Raw genomic sequence first — 24,581 nt, forward strand, 5'->3', positions numbered from 1 at the left:
TCGGCTGCCGATGGAATAGAGGAGCTGTCGGCTGCCTATAGAATAGAGGAGCTGTAGGATGCCTATAGAATAGAGGAGCTGTAGGCTGCCTATAGAATAGAGGAGCCGTTTGTTGTAGGGAACTTCTCCCCACATCTGTATATTGTCTATTGAAAATCTTAGATAATAGAATTACAGACTTAGGCGGAAGTAACAAGCAAAGGACCACTATCATCAGATAACCCAAACGCATCGGACCCTTTGAGGCTCATCAACAGGTCATGGGCCATCGTCCTCAACTGACACAAGAGGTTCATCAACAGATCAGGAGTCATCTTCCTGTAACTGTAAGAAAGGCCACATTAAAAGGTTACGGGAGAGCATCCTATACTGAATTGCGAGGTCATATCAACGGGTCGGGTCCATCATTCCAGCAGGAGGCAAGAGTGGTCCTCTCTTGTGAGAAGGATGACCCTACCTTGGACTGTGGGTCTTACAGGTCCCATTTCATCTCTCAACATTGACACAAAACTATTGGCCAAACCCTTAGCTGCATTGGTGATGGTGGGCTTGATTCTCAAATTGGTCACCAAGGGAAACATAGCTTTACTATCTATTTTCCTAGAAGCAGAAATGACATTTGAACACGTGTTTGGATTAACTGGAAAATTACATGTTTATAGCAACATTGACAGGTCATGGTCATTATAAACTACTTCAACTTAGACTGTTTCAGAGCTGGCTGTGGAGCCAGAGAGGGATGCTCTCTGCCACACTCGGAGGGATGTTCCCTGTCGCCCTCGAAAGGATGCTCCCTGTCGCCCTTGGTGGGATGATGCTCTCTGTCGCCCTTGGGGGGATGCTCTCTGCCACCTTCAGAGGGATGTTCCCTTTCGCCCTCGGGCGATGCTCCCTGTTGCCCTCGGGGGGATGCTCCCAGTCTCCCTCGGTGGGATGTTTTGAATGCTAGCAAAGAAAGCAAATCATACCTGGCACATAGAATTCACAGCGCCATCAGGCAGAGCCGTGAGGTGAACGGCAGGGCTGTGGGCGGACGAGGAGCGCCGACAGCCACCAGCGGACTTCAGCCCCCAGCAGCACCAGGGGCGACGCGCTCGTGACGCGTGGTAAGTGCCAGGAGGCGCTGATAAGGAGACGCCACCGGGAGCCCCAGGGAGAATTCTAGCAAAGAAAGCAAATCATACCTGGCACATAGAGTTCACAGCGCCATCAGGCAGAGCCGTGAGGTGAACGGCAGGGCTGTGGGCGGATGAGGAGCGCCGACAGCCACCAGCGGACTTCAGCCCCCAGCAGCACCAGGGGCGACGCGCTCGTGACACGTGGTAAGCGCCAGGAGGCGCTGATAAGGAGACGCCACCGGGAGCCCCGGGGAGAATTCTAGCAAAGAAAGCAAATCATACCTGGCACATAGAGTTCACAGCGCCATCAGGCAGAGCCGTGAGGTGAACGGCAGGGCTGTGGGCGGACGAGGAGCGCCGACAGCCACCAGCGGACTTCAGCCCCCAGCAGCACCAGGGGCGACGCGCTCGTGACGCGTGGTAAGCGCCAGGAGGCGCTGATAAGGAGACGCCACCTCTCGCCCCGCGAGTCGCGCGCGGGAGGGCGCCGGGAGAAGCCCGGGACAAGGGCGGGACAGTCTTAGACAGTCCTAGACTGGCCGGGACTGGACTGGGCTATCTCCCATACGGCTGTACTCCAGTAAGAAATATTTATTCTTTCTTCCTAAACACTTCGGTTGTTTGCAAAGTGGAGATATATACTACCTCTGGGTTATAAAAATTGAGTCACTTCTCCTGCTGCCTAAAGAGACTCTAGCTTCAGTCTATTACTTTGTTTGGTTGCTCCTGTGACTATAGCTGCCCTAACATCACTGCGAAGTAGGGGTGTACGTGTATTACTTACTCCTGCCGGAAGAAATCAATTACGTGACCCTTTATGTCAAAAAACATGTCCAAAAAACAGCTTCCACCGAATACTAAGACAATAGACAACTATATGGTCCAAGTAGTCAGCAAAATTAATGATAAAAGAAGACAGTCATTGGGCCTAAGTCAGTCTCCGGATTTACATCCTCTAAGCCCGACCCAATGCAGCCACCAGTCAAACTCCATAGCTCCAGATGTCTCTAATGACCTGATAGATCTCATGGCCCATTCTAATCCAAATATGGATGAACAGAATACTGTCATACTAGATAGTGAAGTGAATCTAGTAACTACAGATCTAGAAGCCTTTTCCGATCCTGAGCACGTCACTTTGGATCACAAATCCGATGATCCTTCATCTCCTGAACAGGAAACTCGACCTCCGAGAAGACATAGAAGAGTTCAGGAGAAACGATCGGGTTTACGATCAGGAAATAGGAGGAAAAAAGCATCACCCATAGGGAAAAACAAGGCAAAATTCATCGAACTAGTAGAAAATAATATTCCTGAAAAAAGCGATCACGATAAAAGCTACAATGAGGATGACCTGTTGCAGAAAATAGCTGACATCATTGATTCGAAAATTAAAACCATCATCAAGCCGCTAGTCGCCACGATTGACAAGCTAAATGCGGAACTAAAAAGAATAGGCGCCCTTCAGACAAAGACTGTAGATGGGGTTGATAATTTATCTACTTTGGTGTCACAAATGGGAAAGCCAGCAGAGACCAAGGAGAGGAGTACTTTAGAGAAAGAGACTGACCCAACACTCCCTCAATGCCCAGCCCAAGAAGGGTCAAATCTTACTAACCAGCCCGTGTCAAAAGATGGCGTACCACTGACAATAAATATCCCGACAGTAGCACGTCAGGATCTAGATCCCCTTCAATTCATCGAAGAAGCAGCGCCAGTGGTATTGGTGTTGGCCAATGTGCCTCCGCCAACGGACACTCAATTGGAAACACCAGCATCTCTGTCCAGTAAGGCACTGCACTGGCTAACAACTAACATGCATATGGGACCAGGAGGCAAACATCAGCTTGCATGCGAAATCAAGTCAGTGAAAAGGGTGGCCTGGATTGGGAATCGGCCTAAAAGGTTTAGAGGAGATTGTGTTATTGTGACTTTTTGCCACGCAGCTGTTTTACCCAATGTCTTAAATCATATCTTTCCCCCACAAAGAAGAGCCGGGTCTATTGTTCCCCTTACCTTAAAATTCTTTTATGGGGAGCAACAGAATGTAACATTTCCAAAAACTCCTGGCCCGATGTGGGAAATTGTGAGAAATAATAGAGGCCCAAGAGTCCCTCCTAACGAGTGGGGCATGGTCCTAGGAAATAGATATCAAGTTCTATCAGGTCTAGATGCTTGTGATTGACTGGGTAGAAGAAATTCTGACATTGATTTTCCTATTCCTAATGGAGAGTGTACAGGGGGGGAAGCGGAAGCTCAGATCAATTCTGTAACAACTGATCTTTTGACAAATGCAAGCAGTATGCAGGGTGTTTTAGGTGATATATGCAATGATCATCACCTCACTGTACGCACTGATTATACTGTGGAAAGTGATTTAAATGTTAATCTATCCCCAAAATTAGTTGTAAATGCGGATAATGTAGGTGTACACAATCTCACCCAAGAACAAAGGGCTAGATTACCAACTAATATTGAACCCACCAACGACAAGGCCTTTGCCCAATATATCCTAACATCCTGGAATATTGCAGGTTTGCAAAGCAAGATACCATCACAGGCCTGGCAAATTTTCCTGGATTCAAAGGATGTAATCCTTCTCCAGGAAACTTGGCAATTAGATCCAGATCCTGTCGAAGGATATCTACATTTTTATGTCCCGGCTATACCAAGTCAAAGGGGAAGACCTAAAGGCGGTCTAGTGACATGGGTAAAGCAAAGTAGTGATTATTCAGTCGTTCAATTAGTTATTAATAGCCCTGATATATTGTTGGTCAAGTTACAGCGACCATCTTGCCAGGACCTTTATATATTTAATATTTACTCAAGGGGTATGCCAGGTGGTAAACCCACGGAGGCGGTTGATTTGTTAGATTCCCTTTTAAAACAGTATTGCTTAAACGCAATTGTTATTGTTGGAGGTGATTTTAATTGTTGTTTTGAACCCCTAGACACCCATGATGTAGATCTCACGATAGAAGAGGACTACATCTGGGACATCCCTCAGCTTTCCTTACCACCAATTAAAAAATGGTCAGAGGCTGCACTGCAGCTAAAAATTCTGTGTGTCGAGTCTGGGCTGCGGGCCACCAATGGAAGAGTGGTTTCTGACAAACAGGGCGCCACCACTTTTTCCAATGGAAATTCACAGAGTCGTATTGACTATATTTTAATTAACAAAGAGAATTGGTCCAGTGTTGTTGATATGTGGATAGAGCCTAGAGTGGAAAGTGACCATGATCCATTAATTCTGACATTTAAATTGTTTGGAGTACTGGAAAAAGACGTTTCGATGGAAAATGTCCAAATTAAACTCTCAAACGACAATAGACGCATCAGATGGTCAACTTGTGCAGCCAATGAGGAAAGCATAATTGCAATGAGGGACTTAACAACCCAGGCTATCAATGAAGTAAAGAGTATAACCTTTATGGATACTCAGATATTTGAAGTTAGCAGGATCCATGATGACTTTTTTAATGGGTTAACATTTTTTTTTGTAAAAACAGTTACTAAAAAGCAACGTAGGCCAGTAAGAAAGGAAGACCAGTGGTACGATAAATCCTGCAGGGGTGCTTATAAGGTATTGTCTGATGCCGTGAAGACAAAAGATATAAACAAAATAAGGGATGCACGTGTTGCGTATAAAAGGGTACAAACAAGTGCAAAAAGGGACTGGGAGGAAGGCTATTGGAGGGATCTCCTCAAAGCAAGCGAGGAAAGATCTATGACGCCCTTCTGGAACATTGTAAAATGGGGAAGGGGGGCTATAAGAGGAGAACCCATAAATCATGTCTCACCAGAAGCTTGGGTAACTCATTATGCGACTCAGTTCGCTGCTGAGGACATTGATGGAGAGGAGTGTGTGGCCCCAGTAGATACCTTGGGGAGCCATCTAATTTTCAGTAAAGCCGATGTCCTAAAAACTTTAAATGATATACCCAAAGCCAGAGCACCGGGCCTAGACTCTGTTCCAGCAGACCTTTTTATGCATGATAAAGAATTATGGGCCACGTACATTCACTTGTTAGTAAATGCTATCGCAAAGGGCTCGCCTATTCCTGAGACCTGGAAGGGAGCCGAGATCATCCCCATCTATAAAAAGGGGGTATGCTCGGATCCAGGCAATTATAGGCCTATCAGCCTGATCGCATGCATTCAGAAAGTTCTGGCAAGACTCTTACTTCAGCGAATCCATGAGTGGATAGATGACCAGGACATTTTGTCTCCCCTGCAGGCAGGCTTTCGTAGCCATACAAGTACCATAGATCAAGTGTTTAGATTTGTCTTAATCTACTGGCGTGTAGTTATACTTGGGGGGGGGATGCTCTTTGCTGCCTTTGTCGATTTAAAATCGGCTTTTGATCTCGTCCCCCGCCACAAGCTGTGGAATACCCTCCAAAACCAGGGCATCCCTAATGAAATTCTGTCCTTATTAATGAGAATGCACGAAAATAACTTTGCACAAGTGCGATGGAATCAACAGGGCAGTGTCACTGATAAATTCCCTATTGAGAAGGGAGTACGCCAAGGTTGCGTGCTCGCTCCAACGCTTTTCTCGCTATATATCAACAGGGTGATCAGATACTTTGAACATCAACCAACAGATGCCCCAAAGCTGGCAGGCAGACTGATCCCCCTGTTGATGTTCGCGGATGATACCCTGCTGATATCCAAGACCCAACAGGGACTTCAGAGGGCTATTGGAGTTTTTGAATTATTTTGTGCAGATCATGGTCTTGTAATTAATACAAGTAAAACAAAATTTATGGTTCTGCATAAACGACGACACATTAGAGGGAAGGTTACTATGGATGGGGTCCAGCTTGAACAGACCCAGGTTTTCAAGTATCTTGGAATTAACTTGTCCCATAACTTAGATTGGAAACAGCATACTAATGAGTTGGTGACAAGACATGCCCAACTAACAGGAGCCCTTACTAAGGAACTTTTCACATCTCAGACTAAACCTATCCGACCAGTTTTAAAAATTTATAATGCTAAGGTAGGAGCGGCAGTTCTATATGGAGCTGAACTCTGGGGGCCAAGTAATCTTACAAAGCTGATTGTAGCACAGAATAGATTTCTTCGTAATATTACCGGGCTACCAATGTCATCACCTCTGATACCTTTAAAATATGATCTGGGATTCCATAGCTTTGAGGATATGGCTAGATACAGATCTGTAGCCTACTGGAGAAGGCTCAGGGTAACCCCAGAACTATCTCAGTATGCCCACGGCTTCTCAGAGATTCGAACCCTGGATAAAGGTTGCAAAATAATCAGGCTGAGAGATGTAAGAAGTATTTATAGGGCGATGGGATTATCACATTTGTGGGACGATCCTGTTAGTAATGCATTTCCACCAAAAAAGGCACTTCGAGATTTATACTGGAGCATGATTGAGACAAAGTGTTTTAGAAACCGTATTGATCGATCTTTTACAAACGATTTTCTAGAACTTAAGCATGCACCTGCCCTAGAACCTTACTGGGACTGGATTAATGTGCCAGGGGACAGAAAAAGGTATCATCAATTGAGGGTGGGGACTTTACCTTTAAATGCCCTAACGGAGAAATGGAATAAGAGTCAAACCTCAAGGTGCCCTTTCTGTTCTGATCAAAATGAAAATATTGGTCATGTGTTATTTGCTTGCCCCGAATATAGTGTCCCCAGACGGTCATGGCTAAAACCGATCTGTGCCCAGTTAGGCCTAAGAACTGGAATTGAGGCTGTTAGGGTCTTAAGAACTAATACATCTCAGCCTGTAGTTATAGCCATGTCGAAATTCTTGCACTGGATATGGATTATCCGGTCACGAAAAATGAGTCTGGTGTAATTATGGGAAAGTTATCGCCTGCTGCTATTCAAATCTACACATTATACTAATAAGTGATCAATTATGTACATTGCATTAGTTACTGTCAATTTGCACTCTGGTATTGATGAATCTGTTTTTATACCTGCTTTTATAAATATCTTTTTAAAATAGGTCTAATTTATGATTTTGTAAAAATGTAAATAGGATGAGATAGTGTGTTATTTATTCTACCTTGTATATTTATATTTTTTTATTTTTTGTATGATGAAATAACTCATTGTGGATGCTGTTTTGTTGTGGGATAGTGGGTGGGGTATCAAAAACAACCATTTTCTTAATTGTAAAATGTCTTTCATGATTGAAAAATATCGAATAAAGACTATTTTGAATTTAAAGAATGCTCTCTATCAATTTTCGGGTGATGCTATCTGTCACCCTCGGAGGGATGTCCTGGATGTTTTCTGTCACCCTCATCTAATGCCCTTTACATGGAGCTATTCCTCAGGAAGCTTCTGGGTTGTAAACTAATCAACCTATTTGAGCAGAGCATCACTGTCAAAAGTGACAGAGTATAACCACGATAAGGAGGTTTGCACCTCTAATCCCGCCCTAAGCCAAATTGGTGAGGAATTTGGTTGCCGTTCACGGTTTCATGATAATCCAGTTATAAATCTAATTTCTGGTGCTGCCGGGCAGCAATTTGTGGACTTTAATGTCACACACTCTGTAATATGACCACGGGTTACCTGTGATATAAAATTGTGTTGGACCCGGCCTCATGGCGTGGTCCTACCGCTCCCGCATGGCGGGCCCAGGACGACATCAGCCCTCCACCGGACCTCGGACGGCCCCCTCGGCCCGATCCTGCACGCCCCAACACCACCGGTCCGGCTACCATCCCGGTCCCCCATCACCGGCCTGACCCCAGCGTAGGCCCATCACGACCTAAGCACGAGGCCGTGCCCGACTCCATCTTGGGCTCACCACGTCACCACCACGTGGCCTCGGCCCCAGCCCCGGCCCCAGCGAAGCCCCGACATCGAGGCACCAAGATCCACCCAGGTGGTCGAGTGGCCACTCGACAGATCCCGGAGGAAGAGGAGTTTCGATGGGCCTCCAGCCGTCCCCGGACGCCTGGTATCGATCGCCCTCCGGCCTCCCTGGGCGCTGGCTCCACCCCCCTGCTGGGTGTCTGGACACCATCAACCCGGCCCCTCTGGCCCCCAGGCGCGAGGGTCCGGACATCAAAGGACCTCCGTCCTATATCTGGGCCAGCCCCGGAGTAGGACGCCAGGTGTATCCTGGACTGGAAGCCCTGCTGACGCTGTCGCGGCCGACACCAGACGAACTCACCTCCTGTAACCCGAAGTACTCTGAGAGCCTGCTGGCGCTGCCGCGGCCTACCTCGCTGAACCATCTGAGAGCCTGCTGGCGCTGCCGCGGCCTACCTTGCTGAACCATCTGAGAGCCTGCTGGCGCTGCCGCGGCCTACCTTGCTGAACCATCTGAGAGCCTGGTGGCGCTGCCGCGGCCTACCTCGCTGAACCATCTTGAGAGCCTGCTGGCGCTGCCGCGGCCTACCTTGCTGAACCATCTGAGAGCCTGCTGGCGCTGCCGCGGCCTACCTTGCTGAACCATCTTGTAAGCCTGCTGGCGCTGCCGCGGCTCGAACCTCTCGGAACCCCCCAGCTCGAGGATTGAGAGCTGTGCGTAGGGTATCCCTTCCTCTGCCCAGAGCTAGACTGTCCCGCTACCTACCCCCCTTTTTCGAGACTTTACGGATCCCTCGATCCATCTGTATATACTGCCAAGAACCAGCAACCTTTATTATATATAAAAGCTTAAGAACTTGACCTCTTGCGTGGTGTCCGTTTGTAGTGTTGTGATTACTCTGCTGTACGATCCTCGGAGAGGAACCCTCATTCAGGAGGCCTCTCCGTACCGCTCGGCTACTTCTCGAAGGAGAGGTGTACCTAGGGGTGGTCAGTCAGACATCTTCTGCCTCCCCCGGGGTCGCCTTTCTAACATTGGTGGCAAGCGCCGGGATCCGAGCCCACGCAGATCGTACAGAGAGTGATTCACTCGCTACCAAGAGAAACCCACTGCGACCAGGAGCACAGAATTCCAGAAAGAGAAAATGGAAGACTACAGTCACAAGGAGCTAAAGCAATTCTGCAAAGACCTAGGCATCGCTACCACTGGCTTAAACACCAAAGAAGACTTCAAATCGGCCCTGCAGGCCTGGGTGGACGCCGGCGAGGCGCCACCTCCGAGTGAAGATAACCCGGGCCCGAACGGAGGGCCAGGGGCTGAAGCGAACCCAGCGGGAGGGAGACCCGCAAACCCAGACATGGGCCTCTCCCACGAAGACGCCCGAGAACGAGAGAGGAACCGGCTCCACGAGTTGGATCTTGCTCGACTCAGACAAGAAGGAGAAATCCAACTGGCAGAAAGGAAGTTAGCCCTCGAGGAGAAAAAAACTCATGCTCGAGCACGAGCGCGTCCTCAAAGAAATGGAACTTAAAGCCAAGGCAAACGAGACTGCCCTCTCCGGGGGTAAGACCTCACCTCCCCCGGTGGACACAAAGGTGCACATACCCAAGGACGTCGTCAAGGAGTACTATAAGAACGACGACATCCAACAGTGGTTCAAAGCCTACGAGGTCGCCATGGCCGCCCATCGAGTACCCCTCAAGGACTGGGGCGCCGGCCTGTGGGGGAAGTTTATCAACGAAGGGAGAGACGCCCTGCTGGAGCTCCCTGATACCGAGATGACCTCGTACGAGCACATGAAGACCGCCCTCCTCACTCGCTACGGACTCACCCCCGAGATGTACCGGCAGCGATTCCGAGACTGCAAAAAAATCCCCGGTACCACGTGGGTCGAGTACGTGAACTATTACAGTAGAGCCTTCGAGGGGTGGATTCGGGGCTGCCAGGTCACCACCTTCCAGCAGTTGGTCGACCTCGTTCTATGGGAACATCTGTCCAATAACTGCTTCATCGAACTCCGGCAACACCTCCTCGACAGCAAACTGACTGAGCCACGAAAACTCGCTGTCGAGGCGGATAGATGGGTGAGCACCCGAGTTCCCCGGAGTCCGATGGGAGACTACGGCCGGGGATCCCCGGGGAACCACCGACCACGAGGCGGCGGAGGAGGCCAGAGCCGGGGTCAAGACGCCCCCCAGGGGTCCTCCCCTACCTCCACGTCGCCATCCCTGGGCCGGAGAGGGGGCCCCCCAGCCAGACCGGGGCCCCGCCCGAACGTTACGTGCCACAGATGCCAGCGACAGGGTCATTATGCGAATGACCCCCTCTGCCCGATGAATCAGCGACCCGGCACCACCGGTCCCCCAACCCGCCAGATCGCGGCCGCTGCCCTGGGTGAAGAAAGAAGTGAGGAGGAGGACGACAACTCCGAGCAGGCCGAGTGGGAGCCCGCCGCCATGACCTTAGCATGCCTGGGTACTCACGACATGATCCCCCGAGGCCCGATCCCCGGCAACACCCAGAAATACCGCCAGTGGGTCACCATCAATGGTCGCCAGACCAAAGCCCTCCGTGACACTGGGGCCAGCGTGACAGCGGTCCGCTGCCATCTGGTGACCCCGGAACAGATCCTTCCTAACGTCCTGTGCCCAGTCCGGTCCACGGATAACTCAGAGACTTTGTGCCAGATGGCCCGCATCCCCTTCGAGTGGGGGGGGGAGTGTCGGGCGTGCTGAAAGTGACTGTCCGCGACGATGCCCCCGTAGACTGCCTCCTTGGGACCGACCTAGAAAGTTCCCCCTGGGCTAGCGTCGAACGGAGGGAGCACCTAGGGATGCTAGGCCTTCCCGAGTGGGTCTGTGCGACCACCCGCTCCATGTCCGCCCGAGCCTCCACCCCAGCGGGGGAAGCTCCGACCGAGGAGCCGGAGTGGCCCGCACCTCCGCCACCCGTCGTCCCCGAGGACGCCGACCCCGAACACGGCCCCCAAGGGCCCGACCAAGAAGATCTCACCGAGCTCGACTACCTCCCAGAACTCGCTCAATGGCGCCAAGAAGGTGGCCCCACCCGCGAACAGTTCCGGCAGGAACAGAAAACCTGCCCCTCCCTCGAGGGGATTCGGCAGCAAGCCGCTACTCAAGCCGCTGGAGACCCCGCGGGGTCCCACTGGGTCTATTGGGACAACGACCTTCTCTACAGTGAGCAAAAGATTGCTGAGTTGGGGGCCGGCCGGGTACTGGTCGTACCCCTCCGATTCAGAGACTTCCTCCTGAACTTAGCACATGATGTGCCCCTCGCCGGGCACCTGGGGCAGGACAAAACTTACAGCCGCCTGGTGACCCATTTCTTCTGGCCAAAAATGCGCAACGATGTGCATAACCACTGCCGGACCTGCACGACCTGTCAAGCCAGCGGGAAGAGCGGGGGGAAAGTCAAAGCCCCGCTCCAGCCGTTCCCCGTGGTGACTACCCCCTTCGAGCGAGTGGGAATAGACATCGTAGGGCCCCTGGACCCTCGAACCTCGCAGGGGCACCGCTTCATCCTCGTCCTGGTGGACCATGCTACCCGCTATCCCGAAGCCATCCCCCTCCGAACCATCACGGCCCACGTGGTGGGCCGGGCCCTCATGAGCATCTTCTCCCGAGTCGGCTTCCCCCGAGAAGTCGTGAGTGATCGGGGCTCCAACTTTATCTCGAAGCATATGCGGTCCCTATGGCAACAGTGCGGGGTCGCCTATAAGTTCACCACCCCGTATCATCCCCAAGGAAATGGACTAGTGGAACGTTTTAACAGAACACTGAAGGGGATGATCAAGGGCCTAGAAGAGCCACTCCGGCGCAAATGGGATTTCCTGCTACCTTGCCTCCTGTTCGCCTACCGAGAGGTACCGCAGAAGTCCCTGGGGTTCAGCCCTTTTGAACTCTTGTACGGACACCCGGTCCGAGGCCCCCTCAGCCTGGTCAAGGAAGGTTGGGAGACAGCGGTTCGAGATGCCCCACCTGATGTCTACCGGTACCTCCTGACACTCCGCAATCAGACTCGGAAGTTCCGGGAACTTGCCGAGGCCAACCTGGAGGCTAGTCAGGAGGAGATGGAACACTGGTATGACCAGAACGCCTCGTCCATCGAATTCGAGCCGGGCCAGCAGGTCTGGGTCATGTCCCCGGTTGAACCCTGCGCCCTCCAGGACAAATGGACGGGGCCCTTCAAAGTGGTGGAGCGCAAGAGCCCCGTCACCTATCTGGTGGACATGGAGTCCCCCCGGAACCCCCTCCGGGTTCTGCACGCTAACCGGCTCAAGCAACACTTTGCACGCACTGAACTGAGCCTGCTGCTAGCGACCGATGACGGAGCTGAAGACGACTCCGAACCACTACCAGATCTCATGAGCACCACCGAGAAAGACGGCTCCTTCGAAGGGGTCCGGCTCTCCTCTACCCTGACCCCAGAGCAGCAACATGACTGCCGGAATCTGCTGGGGCAGTTTGCGGATCTGTTTTCCCTCCCTCCGGGGGTCACCCGGTGGTGTGTCCACGATGTGGACACAGGAGACAGCCCGCCTGTAAAACACCGAGCTTTCCGAGTGCCCGACCGGGTTCGGGCCTGCATCCAATCCGAAGTGGCCAAGATGTTAGCTCTGGGGGTAGTCGAACCCTCCAACAGTCCCTGGGCCAGTCCCGTTGTCCTGGTCCCTAAAGCCGCCACCTCCGGAACAGCTCCGGAGCTCCGGTTCTGTGTTGACTACAGGGGACTGAATGCCGTCACCAGGACCGACGCCCATCCCATCCTCCAGGGCGGATGAATTGATCGATCGCCTAGGGGCCGCCAAATACCTCAGCACCTTCGATCTCACGGCGGGGTATTGGCAGATTGGCCTTACCCCGGGTGCACAAGAGCGATCGGCCTTCTCGACACCAGATGGCCACTATCACTTCAAAGTGATGCCCTTCGGCATGAAAAACGCACCGGCAAACTTCCAGAGACTAGTGAACAAGGTGCTGGCCGGTCTAGAGGAGTACAGCGCCGCCTATCTAGATGACATTGCCGTGTACAGCCTCCACTGGGATGAGCACCTGACCCACCTCTGGACAGTCCTGACGGCCCTTCGGCGGGCCGGACTCACAATCAAAGCCAGTAAGTGCCAGATAGGCCAAGGGTCCGTGACCTATCTGGGACACCAAGTGGGGAGCGGCCAAGTGGCTCCCCTCCAACCAAAGATAGACGCCATCCGGGCCTGGGAGCCCCGGTCACCCAGACCGCCGTCCGAGCCTTCCTGGGGCTCACTGGATATTATCGGCGGTTCATAAAGAACTACGGGAGCATTGTGGGGCCCCTCACAGAACTGACCTCGAAGAACCGGCCCCAGAAAGTGCAATGGACACCCACGTGTCAGGTGGCCTTCGAGACATTGAAATCAGCCATGTGCACCGCCCCTGTGCTCCAGGCCCCCGACTACAGCAAAGAGTTTGTGGTCCAAACCGACGCCTCAGAGCACGGCATCGGGGCGGTCCTGTCCCAAGTTAACCCCGAAGGAATCGACCGACCTGTGGCCTTCACCAGCAGACGCCTACTGGCCAGAGAACAGCGATGGAGCACCATCGAGAGGGAAGCCTTCGCCGTGGTGTGGGCCCTCAAGAAGCTCCGGCCCTACCTCTTCGGAACCCACTTCCGAGTCCAGACCGACCACTGGCCCCTGCGGTGGTTGATGCAGATGCGGGGAGAAAACCCGAAACTGCTGCGCTGGTCCATTTCGCTGCAGGGGATGGATTTCACGGTAGAGCATCGCCCTGGCAACGACCACGCCAATGCTGACGGCCTGTCCCGATTCTTCCGCCTCGGCGAGGAGAATCCCCAAGAAGATGGGTGACTCTCCCCTGCCTTCAGCTGCGGGGGACGCGTGTTGGACCCGGCCTCATGGCGTGGTCCTACCGCTCCCGCATGGCGGGCCCAGGACGACATCAGCCCTCCACCGGACCTCGGACGGCCCCCTCGGCCCGATCCTGCACGCCCCAACACCACCGGTCCGGCTACCATCCCGGTCCCCCATCACCGGCCTCACCCCAGCGTAGGCCCATCACGACCTAAGCACGAGGCCGTGCCCGACTCCATCTTGGGCCCACCACGTCACCACCACGTGGCCTCGGCCCCAGCCCCGGCCCCAGCGAAGCCCCGACATCGAGGCACCAAGATCCACCCAGGTGGTCAAGTGGCCACTCGACAGATCCCGGAGGAAGAGGAGTTTCGATGGGCCTCCAGCCGTCCCCGGACGCCTGGTATCGATCGCCCTCCGGCCTCCCTGGGCGCTGGCTCCACCCCCCTGCTGGGTGTCTGGACACCATCAACCCGGCCCCTCTGGCCCCCAGGCGCGAGGGTCCGGACATCAAAGGACCTCCGTCCTATATCTGGGCCAGCCCCGGAGTAGGACGCCAGTTGTATCCTGGACTGGAAGCCCTGCTGACGCTGTCGCGGCCGACACCAGACGAACTCACCTCCTGTAACCCGAAGTACTCTGAGAGCCTGCTGGCGCTGCCGCGGCCTACCTCGCTGAACCATCTGAGAGCCTGCTGGCGCTGCCGCGGCCTACCTTGCTGAGCCATCTGAGAGCCTGCTGGCGCTGCCGCGGCCTACCTTGCTGAACCATCGGAGAGCCTGCTGGCGCTGCCGCGGCCTACCTTGCTGAACCATCTGAGAGCCTGCTGGTGCTGCCGCGGCCTACCTCGCTGAACCATCTTGAGAGCCTGCTGCCGCTGCCGCGGCCTACCTTGCTGAACCATCTGAGAGCCTGCTGGCACTGCCGCGGCCTACCTTGCTGAACCATCTTGTAAGCCTGCTGGCGCTGCCGCGGCTCGAACCTCTCGGAACCCCCCAGCTCGAGGATTGAGAGCTGTGCGTAGGGTATCCCTTCCTCTGCCCAGAGCTAGACTGTCCCGCTACCTACCCCCCTTTTTCGAGACTTTACGGATCCCTCGATCCATCTGTATATACTGCCAAGAACCAGCAACCTTTATTATATATAAAAGCTTAAGAACTTGACCTCTTGCGTGGTGTCCGTTTGTAGTGTTGTGATTACTCTGCTGTACGATCCTCGGAGAGGGCCCACATTCAGGAGGCCTCTCCGTACCGCTCGGCTACTTCTCGAAGGAGAGGTGGACCTAGGGGTGGTCAGTCAGACATCTTCTGCCTCCCCCGGGTTCGCCTTTCTAACAAATTGTCACTCTACTTCAAACTAAAGCATTTTCTATGGCAATCTTTATCTGGGGCGGAAAAAAAACAGTGAGCTTGTCATTACCTATTCCAAATGTCTAATTATATAGCTGTTCACCCTAACAAAAGATTGGTGAACGCAAACGTAAGTGGCCAACTACCTCAGGAAAAAGTAACTGCTTTAGAACAGAAATATTTTCAAACTTCTTAGAAAAGGAATAATTTCTTTTTTTCAGTTCTCTAAGATGCTGGCTCACAATTTGCTCTTTCATTTCCATGTTAATTACTGTCACTGGAATTGCCTTGTGTGTTGCATTAACAACAAACTCTACAGCCTCCTCATGTCAACTGATACCACACCCAACCATCCACTCACCACCTGGAAACTGCTCACCACACAGAGCAGCGCAGCCACCAAGAACTCCATCCCTCTGGAGCACCCACAAACCCCTGCCCCCACCACCTCCATTGTCAACGCATTCATCACCACAGCCCCCTTTACTGATCAATGGAAACTTGCAGAGGTCAGACCGCTCCTCAAGATACCCTCCGCCGACCCCAACGAACTCAAGAACTACCGCCCAATCTCTCTGCTCCCCTTCACAGCTAAAGTCCCCGAGAAGGGGATCAATCACCAACTCACCGAGCACCTGGGAGCAACAATCTGCTGGACACCTCCCAAACTGGCCTCCCGTCAACCACAGCACAGAGACTGCCCTGATCCCCGCCACCGATGACAGTAGGTCCCTCCTCCACCGTGAGATATACAACAACTCGTTCTACGCAGGACTCCTCATCCAACTCCTGAAGAGACTCCAGACGATACAGAACTCAACTGTCAGACTCATCCTGGACCTTCCCGGGAGGAACCAAACCCCCCCCCCCCCCCCCCACCCCCCCACCTCAGGAACCTCCACTGGCTCCCCATCCAGAAAAGATGGCAATTCAAGATGTTGTCATACATCAATAAGGCCATCCACGACCAAGGACCAGCAAACGCCAACCAACGCCTGAACTTCCACCAACCCTCCAGACACCTGCCCTTCACCTACCGCGCCCTCACTCACACTCTCTGCATCCGCCGAAGCAACAGTGGATGATGTTATTTCTCCTACCTAGTCTTGGAACAACCTCCCCCCTGCACCTCCGAACATCATCCTCTTTCCCTGAATTCAGAAAAGGAATCGAGACCTAGCTTTTCAACTGATCCCAGCAAGAGCTCAGTGCCTGGATGCCCTCACGGGTGATTAGCCGTGCTCTACAAATCCAAGTTGATTGATTGATTGATTGAATGATATCTCACCTTCAGGAGTTCCCACGATGGCACCTCACACTTCTTTTCTATCTCCATTATCACGGCATTAAGAGAGGTGATTTGATTGGACAGTTTGGTGATATTTGCATTTTCTACTATGGTGATTTTCTTCTCCATCTCCTCCAGTTTTTCACAAAGTGATTGTTCATGTTCTTTCAGGAGTTGCCGCAGCTTTTCAAACCCAGATTCAATTTTATTCTTCTCAGTTCTTAACTTGTCCTGTCATAAACAAAAAAACAAAAGCTGGTGAGATATTAAAAAGCTGTCTAAAATCTGTCCCTAGAGTGGGAGTTCAGGGTGAGGGTGGAGGGGTTGATAGCTACTTTCAAAAATCAGAACACTAGCGTGCTTCTCCCAATTTCTGAACTGCAGCCTCTTACTACCTTCCCTTTTACCGTCTTCTGTCTTTCTCCCACTCCTGCCTGCCCCCTTTCCTCCGATACCTCACAAACTGTGGGGAGGTCAGAATTTGTGATGCTGCAGAGAAGTTAGATCCATCAAGAAAGTGCAAGGAAGCTAACCAACCACAGGCAGAGACAGTCAAAGACCCAGAGACAGGCTGAGTGGAGACTGGCTGAAGTCAAGTGTGATTGGATGTGACAGACACAATAGAATGTAAATGAGGGGGCCAGGAAGTTTGAGCCCCTGGGATGAAAGAGAGGATGTACGTGGTGTGCACGCTGCCCCTGTCCTGCCAGGACTCTGGATGTGTTCGCTCAGAAGGAGACGCAGAGGGTGTGCCCTACTATGGCTCTCATTCAGACTGATAGGGAATCGCTGATGTGGTTATTTCCCATTGAGAATCACAAAGAATGATGTGTATTCTGTTATTGAATGGAGAACTACAAGATAAACCAATGTTACTGCACCGGTTTTTGTTGGTAATTCAGCAATTCCTCTAGAAGATGGGTGAGGAGTTTGGTTAGACATCTTGTCCTATCCTAAGATAAGAGGTTGTGAGTTATCAGGTGAGGTACGTTACTCTGTGGCTTGGAGTAGGAGCCTGTGGCTTATTGGGTGAGTTATGTCACACTGTAGCTTAGAGCAGGAGCCTGTGTGTTATCAGGTGAGGTATGTCACACTGTAGCTTAGAGCAGGAGCCTGTGTGTTATCAGGTGAGGTATGTCACACCGTGGCTTAGAGCAGGAGCCTGTGTGTTATCAGGTGAGGTATGTCACACTATCTTAGAGCAGGAGCCTGTGTGTTATCAGGTGAGGTACATCAGATTGTGGCTCAGAGCAGGAGCCTGTGTGTTATCTGGTGAGGAATGTCACACCGTGGCTTAGAGCAGGAGCCTGTGTGTTATCAGGTGAGGTATGTCACATTGTGGCTCAGAGCAGGAGCCTGTGTGTTATCAGGTGAGGTATGTCACACTGTAACTTAGAGCTGGAGCCTGTGTGTTATTAGGTGAGATATGTAACACTGTAGCGCAGAGCAGGAGCCTGTGTGTTATCAGGTGAGGTATGTCACACCGTGGCTTAGAGCAGGAGCCTGGGTGTTATCAGGTGAGGTATGTCACATTGTGGCTTAGAGCAGGAGCCTGTGTGTTATTAGGTGAGGTATGTCACACTGTAGCTTAGAGCAGGAGCCTGTGTGATATCAGGTGAGGTATGTCCCACTGTAACTTAGAGCTGGAGCCTGTGTTATATTAGGTGAGGTATGTCACATTGTGGCTTAGAGCAGGAGCCTGTGTGTTATTAGGTGAGGTATGTCACACGGTGGCTTAGAGCAGGAGCCTGTGTGTTATCAGGTGAGGTATGTCACACTGTGGCTTAGAGTAGGAGCCTGTGTGTTATCAGGTGAGGTATGTCACATTGTGGCTTAGAGTAGGAGCCTGTGTGTTATCAGGTGAGGTATGTCCCACTGTAACTTAGAGCTGGAGCCTGTGTGTTATCAGGTGAGGTGTGTCACACTGTGGCTTAGAGCAGGAGCCTGTGTGTTATCAGGTGAGGTGTGTCACACTGTGGCTTAGAGCAGGAGCTTGTGTGTTATCAGGCGAGGTATGTCACATTGTGGCTTAGAGCAGGAGCCTGTGTGTTATCAGGCGAGATGTGTCACACTGTAGCTTAGAGCAGGAGCCTGTGTGTTATCAGGTGAGGTATGTCTCACTGTGGCTTAGAGCAGGAGCCTGTGTGTTATCAGGTGAGGTACATCAGATTGTGGCTCAGAGCAGGAGCCTGTGTTATCAGATGAGGCATGACACACTGCGGCTTAGAGCAGGAGCCTGTGTGTTATCAGGTGAGGTATGTCACACTGCGGCTTAGAGCAAGAGCCTGTGTGTTATCAGGTGAGGTATGTTACACTGTGGCTTAGAGCAGGAGCCTAGGTGTTATCAGGCGAGGTACGTCATACTGGGGAATAGGACAGGAGCCTGTGTGTTTTCAGGTGAGGTATGTCAGACCGCAGCTTTGGAGGCTGCCATCACCAAGAAGGACTGGACTCAGAAATTCTGTAGAGTCCGTTTTGTCTCCACTGCTGGTAGCGGGTTGTGCTTCGGTGCTGTCACCAGTATATGGATCGAGGGTTGCGCTACTGTGCTGTACCATTAGTATGCAGGTAGAGTGCTGTGCTCCTGTATGTGTCACTGGTTTGCAGATGGGGGGTTGAACTCCTGTGGTGTGTCAATAGTACACAGGTTGTGCTCCTGTGATGTGCCATTAGAATACAGGTAGAGGTGTGTGCTCCTGTGCTGTGCCACTAGTATACAAGGAGAGGGATGAGCTCCTCTGATGTGCCAGCAGTATGCAGATGGAGGGTTGCACTCCTATGCTGTGTCACTAGTATATCGGTAGAGGGTCTATGAAGCGTCACACAGTTCGGGAGTCTGCGGGGAGGGCTCGTACCCCTACTAAGGTTCTAAAAACAGCCAAGTTTGCAAAGGTCAGAAAAAATCAAGTTGTGCAAGCTGAGTCTTTGAATATGGATGAACAGAGGGGAGATAGCAGCCCAACCACAAAAGTGTGTTAGAGGGGCTCTCTCGGAATTTAGACTGCGGCACCGACCTTGTGAGCGTGAATGGAGCCTCTGCAAGGCATCAGTCAGGGGGTTTATTGTATTGATGGCTAAAAATCGTATGCCGCTTCCTCCTAATTCTATGCCAGCGCAGTGGGCACCTTCTCTTGATGGGCAGGATCCCATGCAAACTTGAGATGTCGCTTCACGTGACAGCTAGGGAGCAACACCCAGTACCCCTCCTGGCATGAAACTTAGTGAGACACCAACGTAACCCTATTTTGGTTTGAAGATGGTTGCCAAGGAATCGCTAATGCCTGGGGAATCAGGGACAGGAACGCCGGATTTGGCTTTGTCTGCTCCATTTACTCTTGTCACTAGCCACATGCCCCAGGTCTTGCAAGCTGAGAATACCTCACAGGAAAAGTCAACATCTCAAGCATCCAAGTGACCTTCCGGGCTCTTGAAGGTGCCCAGAATGCAAAGGGTGCTTGGGAAGGCTCTCTTAAACTCAGATGGGAGAGATTCTTCAGACAATTTAGCAAGAGATACAGGGGCTGAAAGATATGCAGGAAAAGGCCCGCAGGGAAGTTCACACTCAGCTCGAAACAATCAATGATAATGATTTGCAATTAAATTGGAAACTAGCACAGATCAGCGCATAGCGGATGGGGAAGAATCTCAAAAAAGTCTTTGAACTGTTTCAACTAAAACAACAAAAGGAGATGCTAGAAGTTCATTTGGAGCTGGATGAGCTTGAAAATCGATCCAGACTCCCAAATTTACGTTTCACAGGCATCCCAGAGGGACAGGATCCCATAAAATATCTTTGATTTGGTTAAACAAAATGTCCGCACAGGGTGTTCTCCCAATATGGAGCCCTTTTCAATCATGAGGGCTTCCACACAAAGGAATCAATCTTATCGGCAGCTATTACGCAAAAGGGATTTCAGACTTCAGATGGGTCTCGATTTAACATCTTTTCGGACATGTCAGCAGTGGCAGCTCCACGTCGTCACAGGTCGATGCTGGAACTTTTTAAAAAAACAGGATGTCCAGGCTGCCTTGGTGCAGCAGTCAAAGTTGAAGGGTCTTATTAAGGCGCAATTACAGATTTTAGGCTCAGTCCAGCCAGCGTATGAACTATTGCCGCAGAATCAAGACAAAGGATGACTGATTATTGCATATATGTGGCTTCTTAGCAAAATCATATTTAGAAGTTAAGATGCACTCTATCCAGCATTACCTCACAGTTGCTTCCTTCGGAGCAATAATGCCTACGATGAATGAATAATGCATATTGTGCCTTAGCAAAATCATGTTTTGAAGTTAAAGTTAAGCTACATCCTAGATAGCATAATTTTGCAGCCATTATCCCTGCAGAAATAATACTTTAAAAATGTTGTGCTGTGCTACACCTTGAGAAGTAGATGAGTGGCTGCTGTCACTAGTTAATAGGTCTCAAGTGCCATATCAAGGCAGAATCAACATGGGAGGCTGGGGGGTAAGGTGGGCAATTCCCCCCGCAGGGTAAGGGAACAATGCATAGGGTCACGTGGTTTCTCGAGGTTGGGGGGGAGTAGGAGGGGGTGGTGAGCATGTGGAAATAAAAAAATGAGCAGAAATAGGATGGGCAAGAAAGAGGGTGGGCAGCCTGAGTAAATTGATCGGGCTGCGATTTGGGTTGGAAATAGTTTGCCAAGCATTAACAGGGCTTGGTAGTGGTATCTCTTCAATATGGGGACATGGTGGTGGCAGCCCTCTTGGTGGGGGTGAATTGTAACTTGGGTATAGGATGAGTAATACCTACTGAGATGCAGAAGGTCAGGATTTTTTCTTGTAATGCCAAAAGTATTATAAATAGGCATAAATACAGGAGCTTAATGAGGTGGCTCGCATATTTTCCACCAAAGTTATTTGTTTACAGGAGACCCACCTCAAATGTAATACCCCAAAGATCTTTATTCCACATAAATATTCCATGGCCTTCTTTGCAACAGCCCAAGCTGCTGTGAGGGGGGTAGCAATTTATCTGGGTCGAGGTATTGATTGGGAGGTCCGGGCAGTGCTTTGAGATTCTTAAGGCAGATGGTTGTGGCTGAAAGTTGCGGTAAACGGGCTGTGTTTTAACTTAGTCAATTACTATAGCCCTGTTGGTGATGATTTTGGCTCACTAGTCCAGATCCATAATGCAGCAATGGGGGCAGTCGATCTGCTGATCTGGGGGTTTGGGAGGGACTTTAATTACATTCATGATCTGGCTTTGGATACATCCAATAAGGCAAAGAAGTAGCTGAAACCAAAAACTAAAAAAATGATTGATGTATTAAAATCAAGTTTAAAGCTTGTTGATCAATGGTGTGAGGATCACCCAGGCTTCGCGCAATATATGTGCTTTTCATATCGATTTAAAACTGCATCCGCCTAGATTTTTTTTAACCTCTCAGACAATAAGTAGGGTGCAGTTTGATACCTGGGCTAATGCTTCTCTGACTACTCGGTGGTCTCTACTGCAGTGGAACTAAGATCAGCCAGAAGAAATAGGCAGAGGTGGCTGCTCGACAGATCCCGCCTGGCCTATTTAGAGTGGGGAACTGAGATGAGAGCATTCATCAATGAGTTTTTTCTTATCAGTAGAAATACTGCTTCTCTGTTTGCAGTATGGGAAGCTTTTAAGGCCACAATGAGAGGAGGGTTATCGCCTTCAAAGCAAATCAAGCCAGGGAACAGGCACTGCAAATAGCGGGGCTTCAGGCTGCAGTAAAGCAAGCTACAAGAGCAAGTGAGGGGGTTAAAATATAGCGCCCGGTGCTGCACAGCTAGGTTTGGCAAAACAAGGGGGGGCGGAGCTAGCCAGCGCCGATGGCGGACGCTCGATAAAGGAGCTCCGCGCCATCACCTGAAATATCCGCTAATTATCCTGTTCACAAGGAGCCTAAACGACTGACGCTGTGGCGTACAACATCTAGAGGCCACAGACACCTGAAACGGGTGATTTCGTTGCACCCTAACCGCCCAGCATGGGCGGGAGTGAGGGTGGACTCTCCGGCACACTGGGCCGCAGCTCCACGGACTTGATTTACTCGCTGCCCAGCGTGCGTCATCCGACGTGCGGCTGTCTCGCCGGCCTTCGACCCGGTGGGGGACAGATCGTCACAGAAGGCCCGGGTGAGCGACCGGACCCTTAGTGGGGAGCCTGTTCTCCACCCACTGCGGATAAATCTGCCTCTACCCGGGATACAGACACCCCTGGCGAGGAACCTAACTTCCACACGCTGCGACTCAGTCTGCTGCTTCCCGAGATACACACTCCTGATGCCGGGTCTGCCTGTGCTGATGAGCGCGCCGGGGATTTTAGCGAGGCATGAGACTGTCGGTCCTCTGCACCCCCTTCCCCCCCGGACGAAATTAGTGCTAAGCGGACTACCTGGGCTCACAGAGAGATGCTGGTTGGCTGCGGGCACCGTATCAGAGCTGGCCCAGGTACCCTCTTGACACACGCTTGTGAACGCTGAGGTGAGGCACGTGGAGGGAGTGGGCCAGATATCAGTCAACCTGCTGCTGATTATTGCTTGTGCACATAAGGAGCCCTAGGGGACGGCACACCGGTCTGCTGCGACTCCACTTTTTGCATGCCGCTCGTGGGGGCGACCCCCTGCCATCAAAGGGTAACCGCGGAGAGGGAACCCAGCTATATAGTGGAACACTACCTACTGCTTCCTAGCGCTGTGTCTGACACGTGGCCCTGGTGTGCTAATATTGTGTGGCTCTACTCGAGCGATAGGTGGGACCAGGCGAGCGGAGTGTGGAAATCTTCCCGGAGTGGAACCCACGTCACGTTGTAGGGAGCACAGCCCTGTGGCCTTCCAGTCCTACATTGCACCATGGGTAAGGGGGACAAAACCCAAACCAAGCTGCCTTTTGAACATCGCCGAACAAAGACCCCGGAATCCCAGGAACCTGAGCCTGCGCAGCAGAACAGGGGTGCAGGGGGCTCGATGTACTCTGATATAAAAGAACTGCTGGTGACGATGGAGAAGGGCCTACAGGACAGCATGGCGTCGATAGGGACTAAGATCGATGCCCTTACATATCGCATGGACCGCATGTCGGAAAGAGTGGACAAACATGCGGAACGCCTGGATATGACGGAGAGACGACTGACCGATGTCGAGGAGGCGCAGTCGGAACTGGATAAGGACCGCAAACAAATTGGAAAACTTCTCCAGGTCATACAAGACAGGTCAGAAGATTTGGAAGCCCGCTCTAGGCGCTCGAATATACGGATCACGGGAATTTCGGAGACGACGCACACTGGGAAAATGAAGCTTTTTGTGGAGAAACTACTAAATACACTATTGGGAGATGACGCCTTCTCGCCCATGTTTATAGTAGAAAGGGCGCATCGCACGCTGGGTCCTCGCCCGGGTGCTCCCCCTAGACCGATCATCGCCAAGTTGTTAAACTACACAGACAGGGACACAGTGTTGCGGATTGCCCGAGAGAAGGGGAAGCTACAATTTGAAGGTTCAGTCACCTCCTTATACCTGGATTTCACGGCGAAAGTGTGGTAGGAACGTAGGCACTTTGCTCCCTACAAAGAGCAACTGCGAGACCTTGGGCTTGACTACGCCATGCTATATCCGGCGAAGTTAAGAATCAATCGGCAAGGCCATTCCCACTTCTTCACCGATCCTAAAGACCTTCAAAAAGCCCTAAAAGCGTGGACTAAGGAACAGAGGAGCAGCCCCAGGAGTCAAGACGGCGCAGAGGAACATAACAGCCAATTGGAGGAACAGGACTAGGAGCACTGCTCATTCTGTGGGTCATGCTCCTGATTGGAATGAGGAGAGTCCTCAACTTGAACTTGTAGCCTGAGTCCGGACCTGCATGACCACCTCACACCTGGGTATTGAGTGGGCAAGAAGATCCAGGGCGCCTATAAGCGATATTACGACCTGAGAACTGGTGAGAACTTTCCATTTAATCATCTCTCGCTTGTCCTCTAGTGATAAGATTTAGCGTGCGCTATGTTGGCACACACCTTTTGCACAGTGTGTGCATGGGGCCTGCCCTGGCGGGGGTTGTGGGGTGGACGCTTTGCAGTGCGATGACGCCTGAGTGGCACAATGGTTCATTTAAAGCTCTCTTTGAACGATACACAGATGGTGATGGTGGT

The 24,581-nt window shown here is 51.6% G+C and overlaps 1 protein-coding gene across 1 annotated transcript in view; it reads right to left on the bottom strand.

Annotated features, from left to right (window-relative positions):
- Positions 1-24,581, bottom strand: part of LOC144754095 (E3 ubiquitin-protein ligase TRIM39-like) — a 210,877-nt gene that overhangs the window by 118,367 nt on the left and 67,929 nt on the right. The window contains exon 3 of the mRNA XM_078641662.1: positions 16,439-16,669. Within this exon, the coding sequence (XP_078497788.1) occupies positions 16,439-16,669 (231 nt within the window). The remainder of the gene's footprint in view (positions 1-16,438; positions 16,670-24,581) is intronic.

Source organism: Lissotriton helveticus, chromosome 5_1, assembly GCF_964261635.1.
Source record: "Lissotriton helveticus chromosome 5_1, aLisHel1.1, whole genome shotgun sequence".
In the NCBI taxonomy this organism is placed as follows: Eukaryota; Metazoa; Chordata; class Amphibia; order Caudata; family Salamandridae; genus Lissotriton; species Lissotriton helveticus.